The 23,555-nt window shown below is 49.3% G+C and overlaps 1 protein-coding gene across 1 annotated transcript in view; it reads left to right on the top strand.

The window, feature by feature from the left end:
- Positions 1–23,555, top strand: part of Vwa5b1 (von Willebrand factor A domain containing 5B1) — a 45,521-nt gene that overhangs the window by 18,718 nt on the left and 3,248 nt on the right. Inside the window, exons 9-22 of the mRNA XM_090335685.1 lie at positions 2,746–2,856; positions 4,179–4,381; positions 5,030–5,144; positions 7,119–7,304; positions 9,257–9,444; positions 9,816–9,869; positions 10,352–10,556; positions 14,955–15,156; positions 15,532–15,843; positions 17,823–17,960; positions 19,259–19,372; positions 21,363–21,437; positions 22,432–22,501; positions 22,924–23,041. Coding sequence (XP_090191811.1) covers positions 2,746–2,856; positions 4,179–4,381; positions 5,030–5,144; positions 7,119–7,304; positions 9,257–9,444; positions 9,816–9,869; positions 10,352–10,556; positions 14,955–15,156; positions 15,532–15,843; positions 17,823–17,960; positions 19,259–19,372; positions 21,363–21,437; positions 22,432–22,501; positions 22,924–23,041 — 2,091 coding nt within the window. The remainder of the gene's footprint in view (positions 1–2,745; positions 2,857–4,178; positions 4,382–5,029; positions 5,145–7,118; positions 7,305–9,256; positions 9,445–9,815; positions 9,870–10,351; positions 10,557–14,954; positions 15,157–15,531; positions 15,844–17,822; positions 17,961–19,258; positions 19,373–21,362; positions 21,438–22,431; positions 22,502–22,923; positions 23,042–23,555) is intronic.

Genomic DNA, 23,555 nt, shown 5'->3' with positions numbered 1-23,555 from the left:
TTCATTTGTCCTTTCTGTAAAATGAGAAGAAAGGATTCATTCGGGGAGGGCACATGTAATGCCTCATGTCCCTCTGCTCCCCTTTCCCAGGCAAACATCAATAATTGATCATGGCTTCCCTCCACCCTCGCTAAGCCTAGACTTGGTGGGTATTCTTCCCATGCCATTGTCACAAGCAGTTATTACTATCTGCCAAATGGAACTGATTTACAAGTGGAAATACCCTTCCTGAACTAAAGCACTCTCAATTCTGGTACTCCAGTATGTGCTGATAAAAAGCCTCTCCAGCTCTTTTTGCAATCTCCTTTCCTCTTGGAGTCTCCCTTGCTCTTCCCCAGTTCCACTCACTGAGCTCAAGGTCAACCCTTCACAAATTACTTTGCACTGATGCAATCTGTTCTGCTCCACACGACCCTCTCAGAGGAAAACACACACGCACGCACACACGCACACACACACACAGAAATGTATTTTCCCTGCTAGCAATAGGCTACTGGGGTGGGGGAGGGGTTGCTTGGCTCATTCATTATAGTCCATTGGGCTGAAGTTTTAGGAAAAACTAGGCTGAGGGAGGAGGGAGAGACTTGAAATCCAAACAGCTTACACCGAGGGGGAAAGTTCAGCCAATTTAATTTCCTGCAGCTGATCTCTTTCTTCAGCTGCCACCACTGCCAAACACATGGCTTTAAAAATTCTAAGAGGTGTGAGCCAAGATGATCTGTATGGATCCACGGAGTCTCCTGACAGCAGGAATACACATTAGAGGCTAATGAAAAAAGGCGATATTGACTTCTTTTGCAGAGCCAGTGAATGTATTGACACAGGGGGTGGAGAGAGAGAGACAGAGAGAGACACAGAGAGACACAGAGACAGAGAGACAGACAGAGACAGGGAGACAGACAGAGAGAGACAGAGACAGAGAGAATGTAACAGCGTATGTTTCATGCGGATGTGTGCAGAGGGGATGGGACAGGGGCTGAGGCTCTGTGCAGTCTGCACGCTGCTATGGTCGTGGAATTGCTGGAATCCAGTAACAACTGTCTCCTGCGAGATCTAGAGGGTGGCAGTGGTTCCCTGAAGCTGTGCTGAGAACCCTCGGGGGCTGTTAATAAACTGCAAGGGGGTGAAGGGGAGACTTTTACTCTTGAGCTTAGTGCCAAGGCAGAGCCAACATGAATCAAGACATCAAAGCTGCATTTTGAAAGCCAAGGTCATAGTCTTGGATTTTTGTCATCCCTGCAATTTCTTAACCCTCTTGAGCTTAAGTTTCATGTAAAAGAAGTGTTCTAGTTACCTCGTTAGATACATATTAATATGACTCATGCCTTTAATCTTAGCTACTCAAAAGGCTGAGATCTGAGGATCAAGGTTTGAGGCCAGCCTGGGCAGGAAAGTCCGTGAGATTCTTATCTCCAATTAATCACAGAAAAATCCTGAAGGGATGCTGTTGTTCAAGTTGTACAGTGCTAACCTTGAGCAAAAGGAGCTTAGGGACAGTACCCAGGCCCTGAGTTCAAGGCCCAGGATTGGTAAAATAATCATAATCATAACCATATGGTAAGAAGAAGCACTTATTGAGGGTTTATTTCATGCCAGACTGATGCTTTGAGGGGTGACATAATTAACCCAAGGTCAAGGTAATGATGGTAAAGGCAGTATTTATATCCAGATAGGTCTTTTGTATGTGTTTGTTTGTGCCAATCCTGGGGCTTGAACTCAAGGCTTAGATGTTTTCCCTAAGCTTTTCTGCTCAGGACTAATGTTCTACCATTTGAGCCACACATCTGCTTCCAGCTTTCTGCTGGTTGATTGGAGTCAAAAATCTCATAGACTTTCCCTGTCTGGGTTGAATTCAAACTGTGATCCTCAGACCTCAATCTCCTGGGTAGGTAGGATCCAAGGTGTGAACCACCTAGCCGATACCTAGACAGGTATCGAAGTATAGCATGATCCCCCTATACTGTAATGCTTTCTGTAAGGATGCTTTAATGTGCTTGCTTTGAGATTCATCCTTGTCATAGATCATTCTCATTTTATTCTTGCAATCTTTGGCATTATTTTTCAACACACTTTCATCAAGGTCTCTCTAGCATGGCAAGATGACATAGACTAAGACTCAAATGTCTGTAGACTTTTTTTTTTAACCTAGTTTTGCTATTTACTAACTGGAGACTTGCCAACAAGGCTTGATCTACTCTTCTATAAAATGGGGAGAAGAAAGCACTTGCTGAGAAGGCTATAATAAAGATTTGTAATGTACATCCAGTGAATCCAATGATTCATTGAACAGCCAATGGATTTCAGTTATATTGTCCCTAGAGACTTTGCCACTAGTTGAAGGTGGTTGGATGTGAGGCAGACACCTGGAATGAGGGCTAGAAGCTGTTCTATCAATGGTGTGACCCCCAAAAGGCCACACTTGTCCCCGGATGTCAGTTTTGCTTTGACATAAAACTGTGGGTTCCTCCATCCTTTCCGCCTCCCTGAGATCAGTGGGAGGTAAGGGAACTAGAATTGACCATCCATCACAGAGTGGCTTTGATGGATCTTAGGATGCTGGCCTTGGTCCAGCCTTGGCCAGAATTGGCAGGTTTCCTTGACATGACAGAGAAGATGTTGTGTGTAGACGGAGAGTGACAGGTTTCAGCAGAGGTGGCGCCTTTCTGGAAATGACAATATGGGGTGGCAGGGTGGCTTTCCTGGAGCCCCTGCCTGAATCCTGATAATGCCTTTCTCACCTGCCAGGATGCCATGCTCGTGGCCCTAAAGAGCCTCATGCCAGCCTGCCTCTTCAATGTCATTGGGTTTGGATCCACGTTTAAGACTCTCTTCCCTTCCAGCCAGACCTACAGTGAGGTACCCAAGGGCAAGTCTGAAAGTAGGAGGTGATGGGTATTGGAAAGTGGGGGAAAGGAAAGAGAAGGTAACTTGGGACCTTCCCTAGAGGCTGCCCGCCCAGAGACAGAAAAGTAAAAACACTATGCTTGCCTAGGAAAGTGCTGAGAGCTACCCTCTTGAAAATAAAACACTACATTGGTGGAAGAACGCAAGCTCACAGGGATGGGTGGGAGAGCATGTCTGTGGCCTGTCACTCACAAATGCTTCTGTCTCATGAGGAGGAGCTCATGCGAGGTTGAGGCAAAGAGAAGAGTGGGGGCAGGAATGAGTGGGCAAACCAATGGCTACAGAATAACTCACAAGCTATTTGAACTGGGGAGTTTGAGGCCCAGAGAGAATTATCCTAATTAGAGCATCCTACGTATATCTGAGAAGATAAAGGGAGGGAGGGAGAGAGGGAGGGAGGGAGGGGAGGGAGGGGAGGGAGGGAGGGAGGGGAGGGAGGGAGGGAGAGAGGGAAGGAGGGAAGAAGGGGAGGGAGAGAAAGGAAAGATATATTAACTCATTTTCTACTAAAAGTAAATTCAAGAGATTTTCAAGGGAGGGAGGGAGGCAAGGAGGGAGGGACAAAGAGAGGGAGGAAGGGATGGAGGGAGGGAGGGAATTCCTAGTCTTAATAGCATAAAAACTACATAGGTATCATCACACTTTTGTAAATAGACACAGATATTGCAAGGGGGGGTCTTCCTGAGCCAGAGGCAGGACTCCATTCCCTCAGGACACAGTCTATTGTAGGGAGCTGGTGCCAGAACCAAGCTCAGAACTCACATTTTAAAGGACTCCCAGCCCAGTTTTCCACATCCAGGAATAACAAATTGCCTGCAGGCTACATAAAGCCCACAGAATCACTTGGTACACACAGGACAGAGATGTTGGCTTCTCAGTGGCTGCCTGGGGCCGTCTGCCTGGATTAGTAATCTTGTATGGCCCAAGAAAGGTTATAAAATCCAAGTGGCCCTCGGCCATTCGGCCATTCGGCTCTGTCCTCCTCCCTCCACTCCCAGGCTGCGCACCATGAAACACCATGGCTTAACATGCCACGCACCTTTCTGGGGTGCTTTTGTTTTTAAAGAACTCAGGAAGGACAGCAATAAGACACCGCAGTAGTAGCCGATGCCAGAGCAAGCCTCCCCAAGGTGTGAAGCACACCTCCTCCTCCTTCAGGCAGGCACAGACAGGGCTGAACTAAAAGCCAGGGAGAGAAAGATCTCACCCCATGGATCTCCATGGCTCAAGGTGACCCCTGCGACTGTGTGTCCTGCTGCCTTCCTCCCCCGCAGGAGAGCTTGGCCTTGGCCTGTGATAACATCCAGAAAATGCGGGCTGACATGGGAGGTACCAACATCCTCTCCCCGCTCAAGTGGATCGTCCGGCAGCCAGTACACCAGGGCCACCCTCGCCTCCTCTTCCTCATCACCGATGGGGCTGTGGGCAACACAGGGAGGGTGCTGGAGCTGATTCGGAATCATGCCTTCTCTACCAGGTTAGCCCATGCTGCCTGGGGGGTAGGGGGTGAGGGGGGGTAGGGTTGGGGGGAGAGAGGACCAGAACAAGCACAAAGTGTACATAATGCCCAAGAGAGGACATTACCCGTCATTCCCAGCAGGCTATGCATCCAGGATGCTGTGGGCTGGTCTGTCGTGGTGGTGGTTGTTTCATTCTGTTCTGCTGATACTGGTGTTTGAAAGCTCAGGACCTAGGCACTGTCCCTGAGGTTTTTGTTGGTGTTGTGTTGCTTTAGGCTGGCACTCTACCACTTGAACCACACCTCCACTTTGGGCTTCTTGGTGGTTAATTAAAGAGAAAGAGTGCCATAGACTTTCCTGCCCCGTTGGCTAGCTTCTAAACCACGATCCTCAGTCCTCAGCCTCTTGAGTAGCTAAGATTACAGGTGTGAGTCACTACAGTTCAGCTTTGTGGCCTGGTTTTTAAGTTTGTTTTTCCTCTCTAAAACTCTGCCTCTGTGCTGGCTGTGAGACTATGGCCATGTTTAGGTAAACTCCCTCCTCCTCCCACACCCTCTGCCTAAATACCTGGCCAGCTCCAAGCTGCCTCTGCTGGACCAGAGGCAGCTTTCCCTTTGGGGAGGAAAGCCTGGGAACAGGTAACAGCCTCTCTGTCTCCATCCCAGGTGCTATAGCTTTGGCATTGGACCCAACGTGTGCCATCGACTGGTCAAAGGGCTGGCAACCGTGTCCAAGGGTAGTGCGGAGTTCCTGGCAGAGGGGGAGCGCCTACAACCCAAGGTAGGCAGAAGAGACCCCCATCCCCAGAGCTGGAGCCTGGAAGGTCCAGATCGCTCAGATGGCAATGCCACGGCAGAGCTGACGTTCCACAGGAGATTCTATGCCAGGCCACATGGCACCCCAGCAGGAACCAGAGAGGCAGGTGCCCCAGGCCAGACAACTTTGGAAGCCATGCCTGGTTACGAGCTGCTAGGTCACATTGCTCTACCCACTGGCCAGGCAGAAGTGAGACTCCTGAAGGAGGTTCCACCTTCCTCGATATGGAGCTATCTTTTGGGTTATTGACAGCCATGATCCTGGTAGGAAACATGGTGACTCAAAAGAATCACCCAGAAATGATAGTCCATCCTCTCTCCCCTCCTGCACAATAGATACAAATAACCCAAGCCTTAGAGAACTGAAGCTTGGAAGTGGAGGTATGGCTCAAGTGGTAGAGTGAAAATGCCAGTCAAGACTATCAGGCCCTGAGTTCAAGCCCCAGTACAGGCATAAAGTAAAAGAACAGCAAGGCTGGGTCAGACAGGAGTGTGGCCTAGTGGTAGAGTGCTTGCCTAACAAAGCCCTGGGTTCGATTCCTCGGTACTGCATAAACAGAAAAGGCCAGAATTGGTGCTGTGGCTCAAGTGGCAGAGTGCTAGCCTTGGAAAAGCCCAAGGACAGCGCCCAGGCCCTGAGTTCAAGTCCCAGGACTGGCAAAAAAAGAAAGAACAACAAGGCTCCCGGGAGAGAAGCAGGACTGGGGTTAGAGTGAAGAGGGACCAGGAATGGGGAGGATCTCAGAAAAACAGAAGAGGGAGAATCAGGAGGGGAACTATCTAGGCCATGAGGCTAGCCGAACTCAGAGAAGGAAAGGAGATGGGGACTGGACTGGACAGGGAGCCTCTATCTGCAATGTCCAGAAGAGTTTCAGCCAACAAGTCTTTTCCTGGGGCAAAGACTGCCCACTGGTGTCTATACGAGGCTGGCAGTGTGGACTCATCACTGGCTGAGGACATCCAGGAAGAGGTGTAGTCTTAGCTTGCATCAGGAGGCTGGTACCTAACTGAATCCTTTCCAGTAAAATAACAACAACACCATGGTCTTTCTTAGAAAAAGATTTAGAGATGTATTTCCACAGCCATCACAATCCCTAAATCATTTACAAACACCCATCATATGGCAGAAACTTCAGATTTCCTATATTCCACCAATTATACCTCCCCAGCTTAACAAAGGGGGAAACTAATCCCAAAAAGACATTGCTTAAGATCACTGCCTTGCCAGTCACCCGTGACACACACCTGTCAGCTACTTAGGAGGCTGAGATCTGAGGATCATGGTTCAAAGCCAGCCTGATTAGGAAGCCTGTGAGATTCTTATCACTAGTGAATCACCAAAAAGCTGGAAGTTGAACTGTGGCTCAAGTGGTAGAGCACTAACCTTGAGCACAAAAGTTTAAGGACAGTGCCTCAGGATCAGGGGGAAGGAAGAAGAAAAAGAAGAAGAGAAGGAGGAGGTAGAGGAGGAGGAAGAGGAGGAAGAGCAGGAGGAGGAGGAGGAGGGGGAGGAGGAGAGAAAAGAACAGAACAGAGAAGAATCAAAAGGGGAAAGATCACTTTTCTGTTCACTCTCTTGGGCTTGCCTCAAACTCATTATCCTGCTGCAGCATCCTTAGTGCTGAATTACAAGTCAGTGCCACCACTCCCAGCTCCAGTTCACCCTGTGTTCCCTTGAGCTAGTCACAGCCAGAATTCGATCCTCAGATTTTTTTTTTTTTGCCAAATGCCCAGCTCTAAGAAGCCAACAGCAAAGATGCATTCTAACTTGGCCACCTCAGCAGTCTGAGATACAGAGGCTGTCCACTGCTGGATCAACCTCCAGGCCTGAGTTCCCGCTCCCTGCTTATACCCCCTCAGCTGTCTGTCCTTACACTCTCATCTGCACGCTCCCCTGCTCACACACCCATTTGACCTGTGTTCTGTCTCTTCCCGGCAGATGGTTAAGTCCCTGAAGAAGGCCATGGCACCGGTGCTGAGTGACGTGAGCATAGAGTGGATCTTCCCTGAGACAGCGGAGGTCCTGATCTCGCCAGTCAGCACCAGCTCCCTCTTCCCTGGAGAACGGCTGGTGGGCTACGGCATTGTGTGCGATGCCTCCTTGTACGTCTCCAATCTCAGCTCTGTAAGTACCCTAGAATTTCCAGGAGCCAGTGGCAGTCCAGAACTTGTTCTTCCAGTGCATCCTTAGCTGGAGCTCCTTGGAAGTGGTTTCCAGTTGTGGGGAGAGTGGCCACCACAGGTACTCAGTCGTGGTGAGGTTGTGGTTGTGCAGATGCCACCATCTCAAAACATTGTTCTCAAGAGCCCTTGTAGCAGAACTACCTTGGGAACTTATTTAAAATCCAGAGCCACAGTTCCTCCTAGGTCTGATAAAGAGTCCTTGAAGACCAGGCCCAGGAATCTGCATTTTCTATACCTCCACCCCCCCCCCATGATCAATTATGGCCTTCAGGCATGATTGTCAGCTTCTATCTCCTTCGAAGAGGTTCTGTTTTATTTCATTTTGTAGATGACTCTCTTGTAGTTGGTGACTGAAGTGGGATAAGCAAGAACTTTTCACAGGGAGGTGAAATTCATGTTCAAATGGAGAAGATAAGCTGAGACTATATTTCTTGCCCCTTTAATGAATCTCTCTAGTTCTGGGGCTTGAACTCAGGGCATGGGCACTGTCCCTGAGCTTTGTTGCTCAAAGCTAGTGTTGCTCAAAGCTTTGGTGGTGTGTAATTGGAGATGAGTCTTACAGACTTTCTTGTCTGGACTGGCTTAGAACCACAATCCTTATATCTGAATTTCTTAAGAACCATTGTCAGAGCTGAGGTATTGTGAAGAGTGGATGGTTCAACTGTGGGGGAGGGTGACGCTGAACAAAATGGCAGCTATATCTTTGCATAGTGTAAGTCCCTCTTGAAGGCCTGAAAGATACCAAAGCCTCAACAGCAGAACCTCCCTGTAAACAGTTCATCAAAACTACTCTCCTTCTCTTACCCAGTAGCCTGGCTTCTGCTACTGGTTAGATAAGCAACGCTTTCACATATTGTTGGTGCAAGCAATTGAGAAATAACTAATAAAAATAGAAAGGCATAAATCTTTCTTACCTAGAGAAATAAAAGCAATGTGATGGATTTATTACCAGATAATTTATTTTATGGTGGCAAAAAATTGGCCACAAACAATGTTTAACAATAATAGGTGACGGAATATTCTACAACTGGATGTTTAAGAGAATGTTTGACTCAGGGCTTCCAAAATGCATAAAGTACCAAGTTTAACATACTGAGCCAGGAGTCATGGCTCATGCCTAAAATTCTAGCTATTCCAGGCACTGTGAGCTAAAGATCAAGGTTGGAAACAAGACTACAAAGGAAAGTTCATGAGAGTCTTATCTCTAGTTGGACAGCACCCAGGCCCTAGATTCAAGCCCCCTAATATCAGTGTGTGCGTGTATACACAGAAAGACACACACACACACACACACACACACACACGCACGCATGCACGCACGCACACTGGTAGTATGTTTGTTTTATTTTGTTCTAGCAGAACTGGGGTTTGAACTCAGAGTCCCTCAGTTGCTGGCAGATGTTCTAAAGTTCAGTTATTTTAAAACAAAAATTACCTCCGAGAGAGAGAGGGAGGGAGGGAGGGAGGGAGGGAGGGAGAGGGAGAGGGAGAGGGAGAGGGAGAGGGAGAGGGAGAGGGAGAGGGAGAGAGAGAGAGAGAGAGAGAGAGAGAGAGAGAGAGAGAGAGAGAGAGAGAGAGAGAGAGAGAGAGAATGAAATGGAGGAATCAATGACTTGCTTTGTTCATTCAACTATTTGGAGACAGGAATGACATTTAGAATTTAACTTTTTTGAAAATTAACCAATGATGTCAATGATTTAAAATAACACAAATGATATGAGAAAGAATAATTCTATTCATCCTCTCTTGAACAGAAGTTTGCCTAAATTCACTAAGCAAACAAGCCCACTTTCTTATTCTGCCGTTTCCTCTTATTCTGCCCACCTCGCTCTGGTACCCACACACTGCCACACTCCCATGAAACCCAACCCCTCCTCCTGCTTCTCCCTCCAGGACAAGAGGCAGAAATGCAACATGCTACAATCTCAGGAATCTGGCAGCTCCGTCTTCTACCAGTCTCAAGATGAAGGACTTGGTCCAGACAGTGGAGACAGTGCTAAGAGCCTGGGGGCATCCTTCAACCTAGGGCAAGCCAAAGATGGCCGGCTAGTCAGCGCAGATTCAACCACCAATCCCGGTTGGTCCTCTGAGCTCTCTGCCTTGCTGCTATGAGGATTGCTCCTTCTATTGAGCACTAACTACCTGCTAAGCCCATGATTTTAAAAAAAAAACAAAACCCACAGGGGAAGGTGGGCAGCTATGGAGATGGGGAGGGGGAAGGAGTATACCCTTTTCCAGAGGAAACTGAGACTTGGGGGTTTGAAGCCAGGGCTTGTTCTGGGACCTTGTCAAGAGGTGGAATATAGGTCATGAGTCTAGAGCTGTCTACTTCACAGAACTCTTAGAGGTCCAATCCTGAGTATAAGAAGCAAAGATGAGACCCACCTAGCACCTCCTGTGGGAGCTCCCCAAATGGTGTGAGAGACACAACTGGCTTTGACTCTGATGGAAGCCGAGGGAGAAGGAAGAGGGAGCGGGGATACTACTTGAGGATACCAACAGACTTCACACAGGGACTCATCCTTAGGGCTGGAAATGGAGAGGAAATGCCGGCAGTGGAGACTGCCTGGCGCAGATGGCTGTAACCTTAGCCACTCAGGAGACTGAGATCTGAGGGTCACAGTTCAAGGCCAGCTGGTGCAGAAAAGTTCCCATGAGACTCATCTCTCTAATGAACTACTCAAAAACCAGAAGTGGAGCTGTGGCTCAAAATGGTGGAGCGCTAGCCTTGAGCAAAAGAGCTTGGGGACAGCACCACACCCTGAGTTCAAGCCCCATGACTGACAAAAGAGAAAAAGAAAAGCAACTGCCTGGACAAAAGCGTAGGGGTAGGCGCACTTAGGCGGGACAACGGTACTTCTACAGGAGAGCAGAAAAGGGCTGCTGGGAAAACAGACTAGGCTTTAGATGCCAGAGGAGGCCTGCTCACATACTTCTATAGGAAGCTTAAGACATTTCCACTTCCATTACCCTTCACCCTGACCCACCCACCCACCCGTGCCCAGGACCCGAACTCCAGCGACAGCGAGCGTACAGCACCAATCAGATCACCAACCACAAGCCCCGCTCAAGGGCCATCACATCCAGTGACTCCACTGTGACTGCCAAGAAACATCCATTGCGAAAAGCCAGGCTGCAGGAACTCACAAGTCAGCCTAGCCTGGATGGCCCTCGGTGGAACATTGACTTGCAGGTAGGTACCCAAGCAGGGTGGTGGGGTTGGGGGGGAGGGCGCAGTCCTTGGGGAAGCCTGTGCTCCCATGGAGCTTTAACCATGAGGACGAGGCCTCTCCAGCACTTAACATCAGGCCAGCTGAGTACTGGGCAGTAGAGACCTCAGACCTATCTGATCAGACATAGCGCTAGTTTCTAACACTTAAGGCAGGGATCCCGTAGCTCCAGGAATAGACACACACACACACACACACACACACACACACACACACACACACACACACACACACACACACTACCTGTCCTGGACCTTCAACTGCTCCATCAATGACACCTCGCTAATCATTAGTTCATGAGGCCACATGGTGTGACCAATTGGCACAGGGCATTAGAACCTCCTGTCATTAGATTTACAACTCCTAACTCAGTTCGGATGTGAACATCAAGGTCAGACAAGCTATTCAGACAAGCCATTCAAAGGGGCTGCGACCCACGACCTCTGTTTGGCCTTCAAAGCCCTTGCTTTCTCCCCATCACACGCCGCCTCCTGCCAGTCCCAGCACCTACCTAGGAACCACAGCAGGGCAACCAGTGTTCTGCCACACGACAGATTCTCAGCCACAGTACTACTGGGAGTAGGGGCGGGGTTACCAGGCTGTACCTGGTACCCTAGAATGTTTGGCAGAACCCCCCTGGCCTCTGCTCACTGAAGGGCCAAGAATAACAAGACCCGCCCCCGTCATGGCAACCAAACTACCCACAAGAGGCAACAAGGTGGCATCCTGAGGAGAGCCACCGCACTAAGCCACCTGGTGGTTTAACCTGTTTTGTTAAGAATGGGCTTTATATAGATTTGTCAGGAGTCTGTCATCCCATCAAGGCAGCTTTTTTTGCTCCCACCATTGCCTCCACCTGCCCACAGGCAATCTACATCCACCTTGCCCCTGAAGCCCTTCTTTTTGCTTAGCCAGAGGGACCCTGCTGCCGGACACAACTGGAGGGCATTAGCCTTGGTGCCAGACCTGACTCTTCCTTAAACCATTATTAACCCCGCTGCGCCCCCCACCCCATCTGCTAACTGAGGAACATGGCATATGTGGAACAACACCACTAAGTGGAGGGCTCTTCCAGCACTGCGGATGGGTGATAAAGAGCTGGCAGGACAGCAGGTATCCTTCAGCTTTCCTGCTGCTGGGGATATCTCAGGCAGGATTGCTTGCTTCTCTCTGCATCTGCTGGCTCCTTAGCTTTTCCCACCCATCCAATCAGTGCTCCTCTCTTCCTCCTTCTCCCTCCCTCTCTCCCTTCCTATCTAATATGATTCCTAATATGATGTGCACATGCACATGCACGTGCACACACACACACACACACACACACACACACACACACTCTACATGCTCTCTGTCTCTCTGTCTCTGTCTCTGTCTCTCTCTCCCCTCCCTCCCCACCTCTGATTAGAGGAAGAACTAGATCTTAGACTCATCTGTTGCCATGGAAACCACAGCAACTTCAGTTTCTCTCTCTGACCCAATGTGAGTCAGAGGTGGAGAGACCCAGTCTCCAGTGTGGGGAGGGAGATTAGGGATCCCCCTGGCCCAGCAACAGTCATGACTGAGTACCAGTTGCCCTGATGGCTACCCTAAGAGTAACCAGTCTCCTTCTCCTAATCTCTTCTGCCATTTCTAAGACTTCCAGCCCAGAGAGAGGAAGGTGGTCCCCATTTAAGGGAGAAGCCTACTCTCTTTCCCAGAAATACTCAAAGTTAACTCTTGGCCTAAAAGTTCTTTCATTTCCTAGGAGCTTGAAATTCATTAAAAAAAAATTTTATTGTCAGGATGATGTATATAGAGGGGTTACAGTTACATTCGTCAAGTAGTAGGTGCATTACTTGTTACACATTGATAGCCCTTCTCATGTTTTTGTCCCCTACCCACTCCCAGTCATCTTTGAAATTCATCTTTATAGCTTAATCCTTCCAGGTACGAGTGGCTCATGCTTATAATCCTAACTACTCAGGAAGCTGAAATATGAAGGTCTTAGTTCAAAGCCAGCATGTATAGAAAAGTTCATGAGACATTCATCTCTGATTAACCGCTAAAAAAGTTGGAAAGGACTTGTGTTTCAAGTGGTGGAGTGCTAGCCTTGAGCAACAAAGCTCAGGGACATCACATGGACACTGAGTTTAGGACCAGCACACACATGTATGCATGTGTGCACACACAAAACAATCTCTTTTGGTAACAAAAGTAATACTACCTATCATTTGCAATAAAAACCCTCAAACAATTCAGTTGGATATAAAGTACAAATAAAAAGCTCCCTCTCATCCTGCCAACACCCACTTGAGTGTTTGATTCTAGAATTACTAAACACAAACACATATGCATACACAATATACATCTATTTTTAAATAATGGATTGTACAAGCTGTTCTTTCTGCTGAGTTGTTTGGGTTTCTTTTCATTTTTTTTTTTAAATTTTGCCCTAGTTGTTTTTCAGAGTCCTGTTATATAGCTCAGGTTGGCCTCAAACTCACAATCCTCCTGTCTCTGCCTCCTGAATAGTGGGACAACAGGTTTTTGCCACCTGTTGGGCAAGTGTTGTGGTAAATAGTGCTGATGAGATTTGGCAAATGCCGGCATAATCCTGTGATCTTTGCACAATTATGATCTAGAAGTCACAATTTAATTTTTAAACATGGTTTTATTTCGGGCATCTTCCCACATTGGTGTGAAGAAATCTTTCTGTTGAGTGCGATCTACTCCTGATTGCTCAGAACTCAGCTTCCCCTCACAATGAAGGTAGTGTCCAGATGTTTACTCTGACAAGCAATAGCTGAAGAGCTAAGATTAATCCCTTCATCTTGCCAGGCACTAGTGGCTTACATTTAGAATCCTAGCTACCCAAGAGTCTAAGATCTGAAGACTGTAGTTCAAAGCCAGCTCGGGCAGTAAAGTCTGTGAGACTCTGCTTTCCAATTAATCACTCAAAATGCCAGAAGTGGAGCTGTGGCTCAAGTGGTAGAGCAACTGGCTTTGAGCAAAGAAGCTCAAAGACAAGGCCCAGGCCATGAGTTCACACCCCAAGACTGGCACCAAAAAAAAAAAAAAAAAAAAAAAAAGCAACAGGGTTTTTTTTTTTTTTTCCTTTTCCAGTCCTGGGGCTTGAACTCAGGGCCTGAACACTGTCTTTGGGCTTTCTCAAGGTACCACTTCCAGCTTTTCCTATGTATGTGGCACCTAGGAATTGAACCCAGGTCTTCATGTATGTTAGGCAAGCACTCTACTACTAGGCCAAACTCCTGGCCCCTGCAACAGGTTTTGTTGTTCTATTTTCCTACATACAAATAAGCTCCCCCTCAACTGGACTGTATTCGTCATTAGTCTTTTTGCTAGCCTTCCGTACTTACTCTTACCCCTTCCCCTTCCTGTCATTTCTTCTAGAAGGGTATTTTCTTAAAAATGACTTTTGCTAAATATACTTCTCAGCATGCCCTCTTACCTCTCAATGTTTACTGTACCAGACCCAGAACCAATAGATGGAAAAATCCATAACAAAGTCAATTGAACATGAAAACTGTGTTGGGCTCCAAGGGGAGAACTGAAAACCCAGAGGGACACAGAATTCAATAAATACTGTTGATTTGGATAATAGTTTGATTTGAAAAAAAATCAAAGAAAAGCCAGTCTCTACCTCCTCAGTAAACTGAATTCCCTATGAATCAAAGATTTAAACATACAAACAAAAATAAAATCACAAAAACTCTAGAATACTTTTTGAGTAGAAAGACCTTTTTAAGCACAACATATGGGAAGACATAAGGGAAAAAGGTTGATAATTTTAACTATACACGAAAAAGTTTTAAACTTTATGCCAAAAAAAAAAACCAAAAACTGGGTTTAGAATTATCACGGGGTTTTTTTGTTGATTTTTTTTTTTTTGGTTGCTTGGAGTTTACCCAAGAATCCCAAGCTTGGGATTCTTCTTGCTGATGTTTCTCATGGGTAATGGAGATGAGGTCATGAGCCTACTAGACCTTGGTGCCTCACAACTGTGATCCTAACTATTCGGGAGACTGAGGTCTGAGGATAATCATAGTTGGAAGCCAGCCCAGGCAGACCCATCAAGACTTTTATCTCTGGTTAACCAGCAAAAGGCCGGAAGTAGATGCATGGCTCAAGAGGGTAAGTGCCATCCTTGAGTTAAAAGAGCCAAGCAAGAGCACCAAGCCCTGAATTGAAGCTCCAATACTGATACACACACATATGCAGTCATAAGTCCATGGAGTCTGTGGGGTACTGGGGGGCATTGCTCCTAGAGGAACTGTGATGCCCAGGAAGAGATCTGTAGCTGGAGTCCGAAGGAGGGTCCAGCCACCATGGGCTCTGCCTCTTCCTCTTCTTGTACCCCCTAGCCCTTGGTTAACAGTGGCCAAGACTTAAGCCAGGGCCCCAAACTCCGAGGCCCAGGAGCCCGAAGGCCCTCTCTGCTGCCTCAAGGCTGCCAGCCCATGATGATCACTAGCCAAGAGCCCCAGGCCTGGAGCTCCATGAGGGAGCAGGAACCTGAACCCAGCCTGAAGCCTGCCATGGACACTAGCAGCCCTGGGGATGTGGGTAAGTGTTGAAGGCCCCGACCTAATCAAGGACAGAGAAGAATCCTTGAGTGTGGCCCCACTTCAGATGATAGTCCAGAGGGCCGGTGCTTGTGTCTATGGTTCTTGAGGGTCTGCTGTGCCCCACCCTTGTTTTGAGGGACTCACCACTTCCACCTTTAACCTAGGCCTTGGTCCCCTCCAGGCTGCAGCTCCGTTCTCCCTATCCAAGTGTCTCCACCCCATCCTATCTGCACCCTTCAGGTATAGGCTTCCTGGGATGTAGGTCTGTCCCTCTCAGGCCTGTGCGGCCCAGCTGTCCTGGGAAAGGAGCTGTCTGCTCCCTGGGGAGGGGTGATGTATGCGGGTTGTGACTGTCTTCTCCCACCCCTCACAGAGCCACCCCAGGCCTCCTCCGCTGCAGGAGCTGAGACATCCCCAGACTGGGAGCCCATGGCTGAGTCCGAGGACAGGGCCAACTCTGAGAGGCCCAGCACACCAGGTCCAGTGCTCGGTAAGGCTCTGGTCAAAGGCCTACGTGAAAGCCAACACCTGGAGTGGGAGGTAAGCTTCGAGCTGGGACCCCCGAGCCCTGAACGCAACGCGCGTGACACCGACCTGTGGAGTGAGACCTTCCACCACCTGGCAGCCCGTGCCATCATCCGCGACTTCGAGCAGCTGGCGGAGCGCGAGGACGAGATCGAGCAAGGTGAGTGTCGAGAGGCCTCAGAACTGCCTCTGCCCCCAGCCCACCCCCAGGGCCCGCGCATCACCCCTCAGCCCTCCCATGACCACGCCCACCCAGGGCCCCGCCCACAGGGCCGGGCCCCGCCCACAGTCCTCCCTGGCCACGCCCACTCCCAGGGCCCACCCCTACTCTTTCCCACCCTTGCCCACTCCTGGGACCCGCCCATTCTTCTTCCTTGCCCTGCCTACTTTTAGAGCCTGCGCATCTCCAGGATCCAGCCTCGCCCACTCCCAGGATCTGCCCATTCCTTCCTCAAGTCAGTCCCAGCCAGTGGCCCACCTACTTCCCAGCCCAAACCCCAGCCTCTCCCAGCCTCCCCAACAGTGCCACACCCACTTCTATAATCCATACTCTCCTCAACCGGCCTCCTTCCAAGTCCCACCCCCACCCTCTTCATGAAGCCCTGCCCATTGGCAGGGTGAGAGCCCTGCTCACACCCTTTTGATTCTGCTCCTCCCCTTCCTCCAGCCCTTCCACTTCTTCCCCTTAACGCCCCCATAAGCCAATGTACCTCCATCTCCACCAACTCCTCCTCCTCCTCCTCCTCCTCCTCCTCCTCCTCCTCCTCCTCCTCCTCCTTCTCCTCCTCCTCCTCCTCGCATCTCCCCTCATAGCACTCCTCCCACACCACCACACTTTTATAATCCAGGACTGTGTTCTCACCCTGATGGGACAGAGGCCTCCTGCTTCCTGTCACTCTCCAATTGCCTTCTTTGTCTCCAGGTGACCCCTGGGCTCTTGAGCTCATCACCTCCCCCTCCTCTACCGGGTAATCCACTCTCTTTTCTCCAACCCCTTCTTCACCCTACCCTACCACACTCCTCATGCCCCAATGCTTCTCCCCCTCCCCCATAGGGAGAAACAGCAATGGCAGTTGCTTCTTAGGAACAATGGCACCTTTTCCACAGTGTCCCTAGACCTCTCTCTCTCTCTCTTTCTTTCTCTCTCTGTCGGATCCCCTGGGGATCTCTGGGGATCCCCTGGGGTCCTGCCAAAGCCTGGCCTGTTCTGCCCAGTAAAGCAGTGACCCCCCTCCCCCAGAGCCCGCCTAATTTATGAGCACTTGATACAGACCAGCAGAGAAGCTAACATTGATCAACAATCACCCAAACAGTTGAGTGCATTTGTCCTAAAAGCTATCCTGAAGAAGCACAGGGATCCAAGAATTGTGTAACAAGGATGGTAGGCAGCTAACTGCGTTCAAGAATTGGGGCAGACTTCCCCAGAAACTAACTAGTGGGATCTTGACGAGTAGATAGAAATTTAAGAAGAGTTATATGATAGCTGTATTTTTGGCTTCTGGTTTATTTACATAATTTGTGTACATTTTATTTGTGGTTTGGGATAATGCATGTTATTTTTTTCTACCCCTTTCAGTTTGCAAAGCATTCATCCCCCCCTTACATCCCTTCTAGAAGCCTCTGTGGCAAGTCACAGAGACTGTTCCTGTTGAATAAAAGGGCTTAGACATTGAGGGCACACCATTTGAGTTCAAATCTCAGCTCCACAACTAACTCGGCTGTGACCCGGCACTCTCCTTTTCTTTGACTTTCAGTTTACTAGCTCAGGTCGGAAGACCTATAAAGTCCTGCAGCAAGGCTCCCATTAGACAAAATTAAAATGTCAAGTAAAGGCAGACAGAAGGGGTTTTTGCTGTTTTGTTTTGCTTTGTGCCAGTACTAGGGCTTGAATTCAGGGCCTGGGCTTTTTGACTCAAAGATGGTACTATACCACTTGGGTAATAGCTTCACTTCTGGCTTTTTGATGGTTACTTGGGGATCAAGTCTCGCAGACTTCCCTGCCTGAGCTGGCTTTGAACGTGGATCTTCAGATCTCTACCTCCTGAGTAGTTAGGATTACAGGCATGAGCCACTGGTGCCTGGCACAAGCAGGACTTTCTGAGAACCAAAAGTCTAACGCTGGCTTTCCTCCAACCACAGGGTCTAATCGACGCTACCAGGTGAATGCCGTGCACACCAGCAAGGCCTGCAACATCATCAGCAAGTACACAGCCTTCGTACCTGTGGACACAAGCAAAAGCCGCTACCTGCCCATGGTGGTAGAGTACCCCAACGCTGGTAAGGCCCACAGAGTATGCACCCGAGGGCCACTCAGCCCAGGCACTAGGGGAGGGGCTGAGATACTAGAAGGGCCTTCCTTACAGGGAGGGTGTAAGCTAGGGTCTAGAGATAAAAAGGCCTTGGGCAGATGGTTTGAGGACCAGTGGTAGGGGGCTCCTGGGTCCTTCTCCCTGCCAAAGGAAAATGATTTGAATATATTTTCCCACCTATAGATAAGCAATCCTATGTGTTCTCCTTGTAGAAAATACAACATACAAAACAATGCACAATAAATACAAATGACTTCACTGATAGTTATCCAGGAATGAGTCCTGTGTACTAAATTATCAAAGGCCTGACCACTCCAAGTTCCAAAATGTCATTCTAGACCACTACAGACCCCCTCCCTCCCTGCATCGGGGCTAAGAAACTGCAAACCTAATCTTTTGTCTTCCCCAAACCGGAAGAATCAAGTTAGGAAACGGCATGTAGCAGGCCTGCATTAAACAAAGTCAGAAACTCTGTCTTCTGAGGGAGCACTCAGGAGGAGTTGATAGATGAATGGACTATGGCCCACAGCTTGTCTTTCCCAGTGCACCTCAGGGCCTCTGGTTTGCTAGGCAGGTGCTTCACCACTTGAGCCACACCTCTTTACATTGAATGTTTTTGGTCTGGACTGCGGTCCTCCTGCTTTGGCTTCCCCGCGTCATCACTATCTGGCCAGGGTGCTTTGCCTGTAGCTGAAACCACAGGCGATGGAGTCTTAGAAATGTTTCTTCCCAGACTGGTCTGGAACTCCAATCTCCTGATCTCCACCTCCCAAGGGGCTGGGATTTCAGGCCTGAGGCACCACACACAGCTCACCTCTCATTTTTTTACACAAGTTTTGTCTAAAAGTGATATTCCCTAAACATCCCTGAAGGTTTTGACTTTATTCCTCTTCCATTTACACAATGCCCAGGAATTCAAAGGCTGGCAACTTCCCAGACCTTCAGGTCTGCAGTGGCAATGAATCTGGAACCTGGGTCTCTAGAACAGCAAACAGAGAAAAACAGCTTTCTTTTCCCCCTGGTACATTTGATCTCTGCGATCTATCTGCCTAGCTAGATGGGGAAACTGAAGTTCAGTCAGAGATGGCACTGGGCCTCACACAGGTCTTTCTGATTCCAAAGCTCCCAGTCTTTTCTTGTCGCCCCCACCTCCCTGCCTTATGCTCACTGGAAGGTAGAAGCCAGACCTGTTACAGATAGCCTGGAGGACAGGTGAGGATTGGTGCATGAGTGTGTACTGAGCGCCTGTCCTTGCCCTCTGCACAGGTTCCTCCTTTCGCATGGTCAGCTCCCGAGTCCTGACCCGACAGTGGAGGAATGCCTCTTCTGGCTTTGGAAGGTCTCAAGCCATTCTCAGAGAAGACCAAGCCTCGGGAGATGGTAAGGTTCCAAGCTTCAGAGTCACATCTGTGTGCTCAGAATCCTGTTCTTCTGGCATTCCAGTATCCTCATGTCTGAGGACCAGAGAGACTCTCTCTGGGCTCTTGGGCAGGGTGAGGGGAAAGCCAGGCCTCCCCAACTCAGAAGCCTATGGGTGAGCACAAGGACTCTGCCTCACTCGAGGTCAACACTGTTCATGTGGCTGGCTGCAGAGGAGACCGGGAATGACAGGACCTCTCTGCCCAGCTTCCCTGAGGTTTGTCCTATGACCTTCAATTGCCCCCAAGTGACTGTCCCAGCCTCTGGAACATCAAGTGCCAAGAAATGTCATAAAGCAAAGGGCAGAGGGATAGTTCCATCTGCCTCTCTCCAGATTTCCCAGCTTGATCTACAGCTTGGCTACTTCCAAGGGCCATGATGTGGCCTGGCCTCCGCCCTGCAGCACACAGCCTAAGAGCTGCCAGCTCTTAATCTCTTCCTTGCCGCGCTTATGTGCACAGTGGGGTCATCAGCCTGCTGCTGGGCAAAGGAGGGCATTAGAGGGCCCACCGGGCCACCAGACTGTAAAAATGTTTGATCCGGGCATTGATGAGTAGAGAAAGAAACCAAAGAAGTGGGTACCCAGAGTTGCTTTTCAGACTTAAGGGCTTCTGCAGCTTCTTGGTCCCTTGGTCCCTCTGGAGACTTGAAACCCCAGGGGTATTCTCTACCTGAGCCATGCCAAGTTCCCAGAGACCTCCTATCTACCTTTTCCTTCTCTGCAGCTCAGCTGTCAGTGACATATACATGACTCTCAGCAAAATCACAAATCTCTTCCCATGGCCCATTGCCACAGCCAGTCTTCATCTTCCAAACACTTACTCTAGCCTCACATCCCTCCCCACCAGGAGAAAGACAATGGCCAACCCTGGCAGTTTTCATTGATTGGCTCACAAGTATCTTGGGAGAGATGCTGTGTGTGTGTTTTTCAGAGGAAGAGCTGAGGAAAGTGGGACTCCGAGAGGTTCCATATGGGGTTCCATAGCTGATATGTGACAGAGCTAAGAACTGAACCCAGTATCCAGCCCAGTGGTCATGAGGTGGAGCTTCCCTGCTCTTTTCCTCCTGCTTGCCTCAGTCACTTAGTCTCTAGTTCACTGAGAGTCAGGGTAATGAGTCAATCCCTGTCGCAGACCTGCCTGAGGAAATGGCCTCTTGCTGGGAGACAGAGGCTATGTAGAATGTATTCATACCTAAGACTTTTTTCTACAATGCGGATGCTCCCTGACAGTGGATTGCCCCACCCATTTAACTCTTGAAAAGGCACCAGTGGTTTATGCCTGTCATCCTTACTACTCAAGAGGCTGAGATCTGAGGATCACAGTTCAAAGCCAACCCAGGCAGGAAAGTCTCTGAGACTCTTCAACCCAGTTAACCACTTCATAGCCAGAAGTGAAGCTATCGTTCAAATGGCAGAATGCTCGCCTTGAGTGAAAAATCTCAGGGACATCACCCAGGCCCTGAGTTCCAGCCTTAGGACCAACAAAACAACAATAACAATAATAATCACCTCGATTAAGCATTTTGGATATTCCCTTTACAGAAGGGACATTAAGGCTCGGAGTCCTCTGGTAAGTCAGAGCTGTGTTCCACTGCCTCTTGGAAAGCTGGCAGGAATGCCTCCTAGGTAGACCCAGATCTGGGGTGGAAAAGATGCCTTCCTCCTGCTCCTGACCCCCATTCTGAACCCCCCAAGTTGTTCCTGCTTCTCTGTGGGGTCTGCATTCAAGGCTTTATGGTGCTCATTTCTGAGCTCAGAACTATTTGTGTATCATATCATCAAACTTTATAGCAGCCCTTGAGATGGGTTCTATTAGCTTCAATTTACAAAGGAAATTGGTAACAAATGCCACATTACCAAGGAGTCCACAGCCAAACACAGGGAGGAGGGGAGTGTGAGAGGGAAGGGGGGGCAGGAAAGGCCAGCCCTCACTGACTTCCTATGTCATAGGTATGGAGGAAAACCCACCAGTGACCTTCAACGAGGTCCTGTCCCCTGGCCGGGAGAAGCACACTGCCTCCGAAAGTGAGTGGGCAACTGTACTGTCCTGATTGCAGTGGAGACGAATGGATGATCCTGAGTCCGGGAGGTGTCATAGTACTAACAGAATCCCCCACTGTTCCTCAGACCAGCCTGTGGGAAATGGAAAGGATTATCCCTGACTTAGAAATGTGGAAACTGGGGCCAGGAGTTTGGCCTAGTGGTAGAGTGCTTGCCTAGCAAGCACGAAGACCCAGGTTCGATTCCTCGGTACCACATACATAGAAAAAAGCCGGAAGTGGTGCTGAGGCTCAAGTGTAGAGCTCTAGCCTTGAGAAAGTCCAAGGACAGGGCTCAGGCCCTGAGCTCAAGCCCAGGACTGGCAAAAAAAAAAAAAAAAAGAAAGAAAGAAAAGAAATGTGGAAACTGGCAGGGACCAGGAGTTTGGCCTAGTGGTAGAGTGCTTGCTTAGCATGCACTAAGACCAGGTTTGATTCCTCAGTACCACATACATAGAAAAAAGCCAGAAGTGGTGCTGTGGCACAAGTAGCAGAGCACTAGCCTTGAGCAAAAAGTGTCTACGCACAGTGTTCAGGCCCTGAGTTCAAGCCCCAAGACTGGCAAAAAATGGGGAAACTGAGGCCTGAAGAAGGCAAGTGACAGGCACAAAGTCACGCAGCCAAGTTGCTCTAGGTGTGGGCCTTCTGATTCCAATTATGCCACCTCATTCAGCCTCATGTCCTCTAGCAGTGTGCCAGTTCCCACTTGGGAATTGAGGATAGCTGATAAGAAACTGTCACAGCCCTCACAACTAACTGCCCAGAAGGTGCCAGGGGCTACCTTGCAGGTGTGGGGGAGGGATGGCACGTTACCTATTCTTGCCCATTCCAACTGGGTCAGAAACAAGCCCTGCATCCTTGAGGTTAGCTCAGATCTCCCCCTCCCCCAGTCTTGCTCCAAGACTGTTTCCTGAATTGTGCAGTCAGCATTCAGACAGGTTACCTGTCAGGCCTCAATCTATCCTTCTGTGGCTCTCCAGGTTCCCTGCATAGCCTCCCCACCAACACCCTGTCCTCCATGAAGGTCTCAGAGAATCTTTTTGGATCCAAGTAAGTAGTGTGCTCATGAACACCTGCTTTCTCGTTGTCCTTGGGCTATCCCTGAGGGAGGCTGTCTCTGGCGGAGAAGATCAAAGGCAGGTCCAGCCTGACAATGAGACTTGTACTGCCCAGAGACACCACTGGCTTCTGGGTTTCCAACTGCTGGAAGTCCCTCCCCAAGTAGCCCCCGTATTCCCATGGTCTCTTCAAATACAAACACACCTAGGAAGGTAGCCTGGAGTGCTGACCTGTTCCAGCCAGCTGCTGCTAACTAGGGGACAGAGATCTCCCTTTCTCTTTAAGCTTCCATTACCCCAGCTTCAAGTAAGGGAGGAAGAGACCATTGGATCCACCTGGCCCTGACTTTCAGGGGTTTTGGGTAAGCACTGAGGGTGCTGGATGATGAGAGGTTTCTGTCCCCACCCGCACAGGCTGACTCTCAACAAGTCCCGGCTGTTGACCCGAGCCGCTAAGGGCTTCCTGGGCAAGTCACTGATCAAGGTTCCAGAGTCCACGTCAGGAAACCAGAGCTTTGACTATGTACCCCTGGTGAGTGCCCCGGACCACGGACCCCACCCACCCCTCCTGCTCACCCCACCTCCATTTCTCAAAGAGATCTTGTCTTAGAGCTCAGCTCCACTGAGTTCTTCAGCCTCCTGGAGCTTCTCACCCAAGCCTCCAGCAGGGCAGAGAAAGATGGCACTGAGCCCCTCCCACTCAGGGTGTGGCTGGAGAACACTGCCCGCCTCGGGGGAACTTCTTTGGTATCTTCTCTCTTTACTTTAAAAAAGAAAAAAAGAACTTTTTTATGAGAATTTTACACTTACAGTGCCATCTCTGTGTGTGTTTTGCAGTACATAAAAATAAGCCTTGAAATGACTCACGAACGGGTGAAATTCACACCCCGGAGACAAGTACTGTCTTGAGCAAGTGGCTGGGGTAGGGTGGGAAGTGGGGCTTTTGGGTGAGGAAGCAAGCAGGCATGCCTTACCTCCTCTGAGACTAGGGGATCACAGGGCCTCGGAGAAAGGATACACTTTGTACTTCATTGCACACTTCCTCC

This window comes from Megascapheus bottae, chromosome 6 (genome assembly GCF_031878675.1).
Source record: "Megascapheus bottae isolate mThoBot1 chromosome 6, mThoBot2.hap1, whole genome shotgun sequence".
Lineage (NCBI taxonomy): Eukaryota > Metazoa > Chordata > Mammalia > Rodentia > Geomyidae > Megascapheus > Megascapheus bottae.
This window is presented reverse-complemented; position numbering and strand designations above follow the sequence as displayed.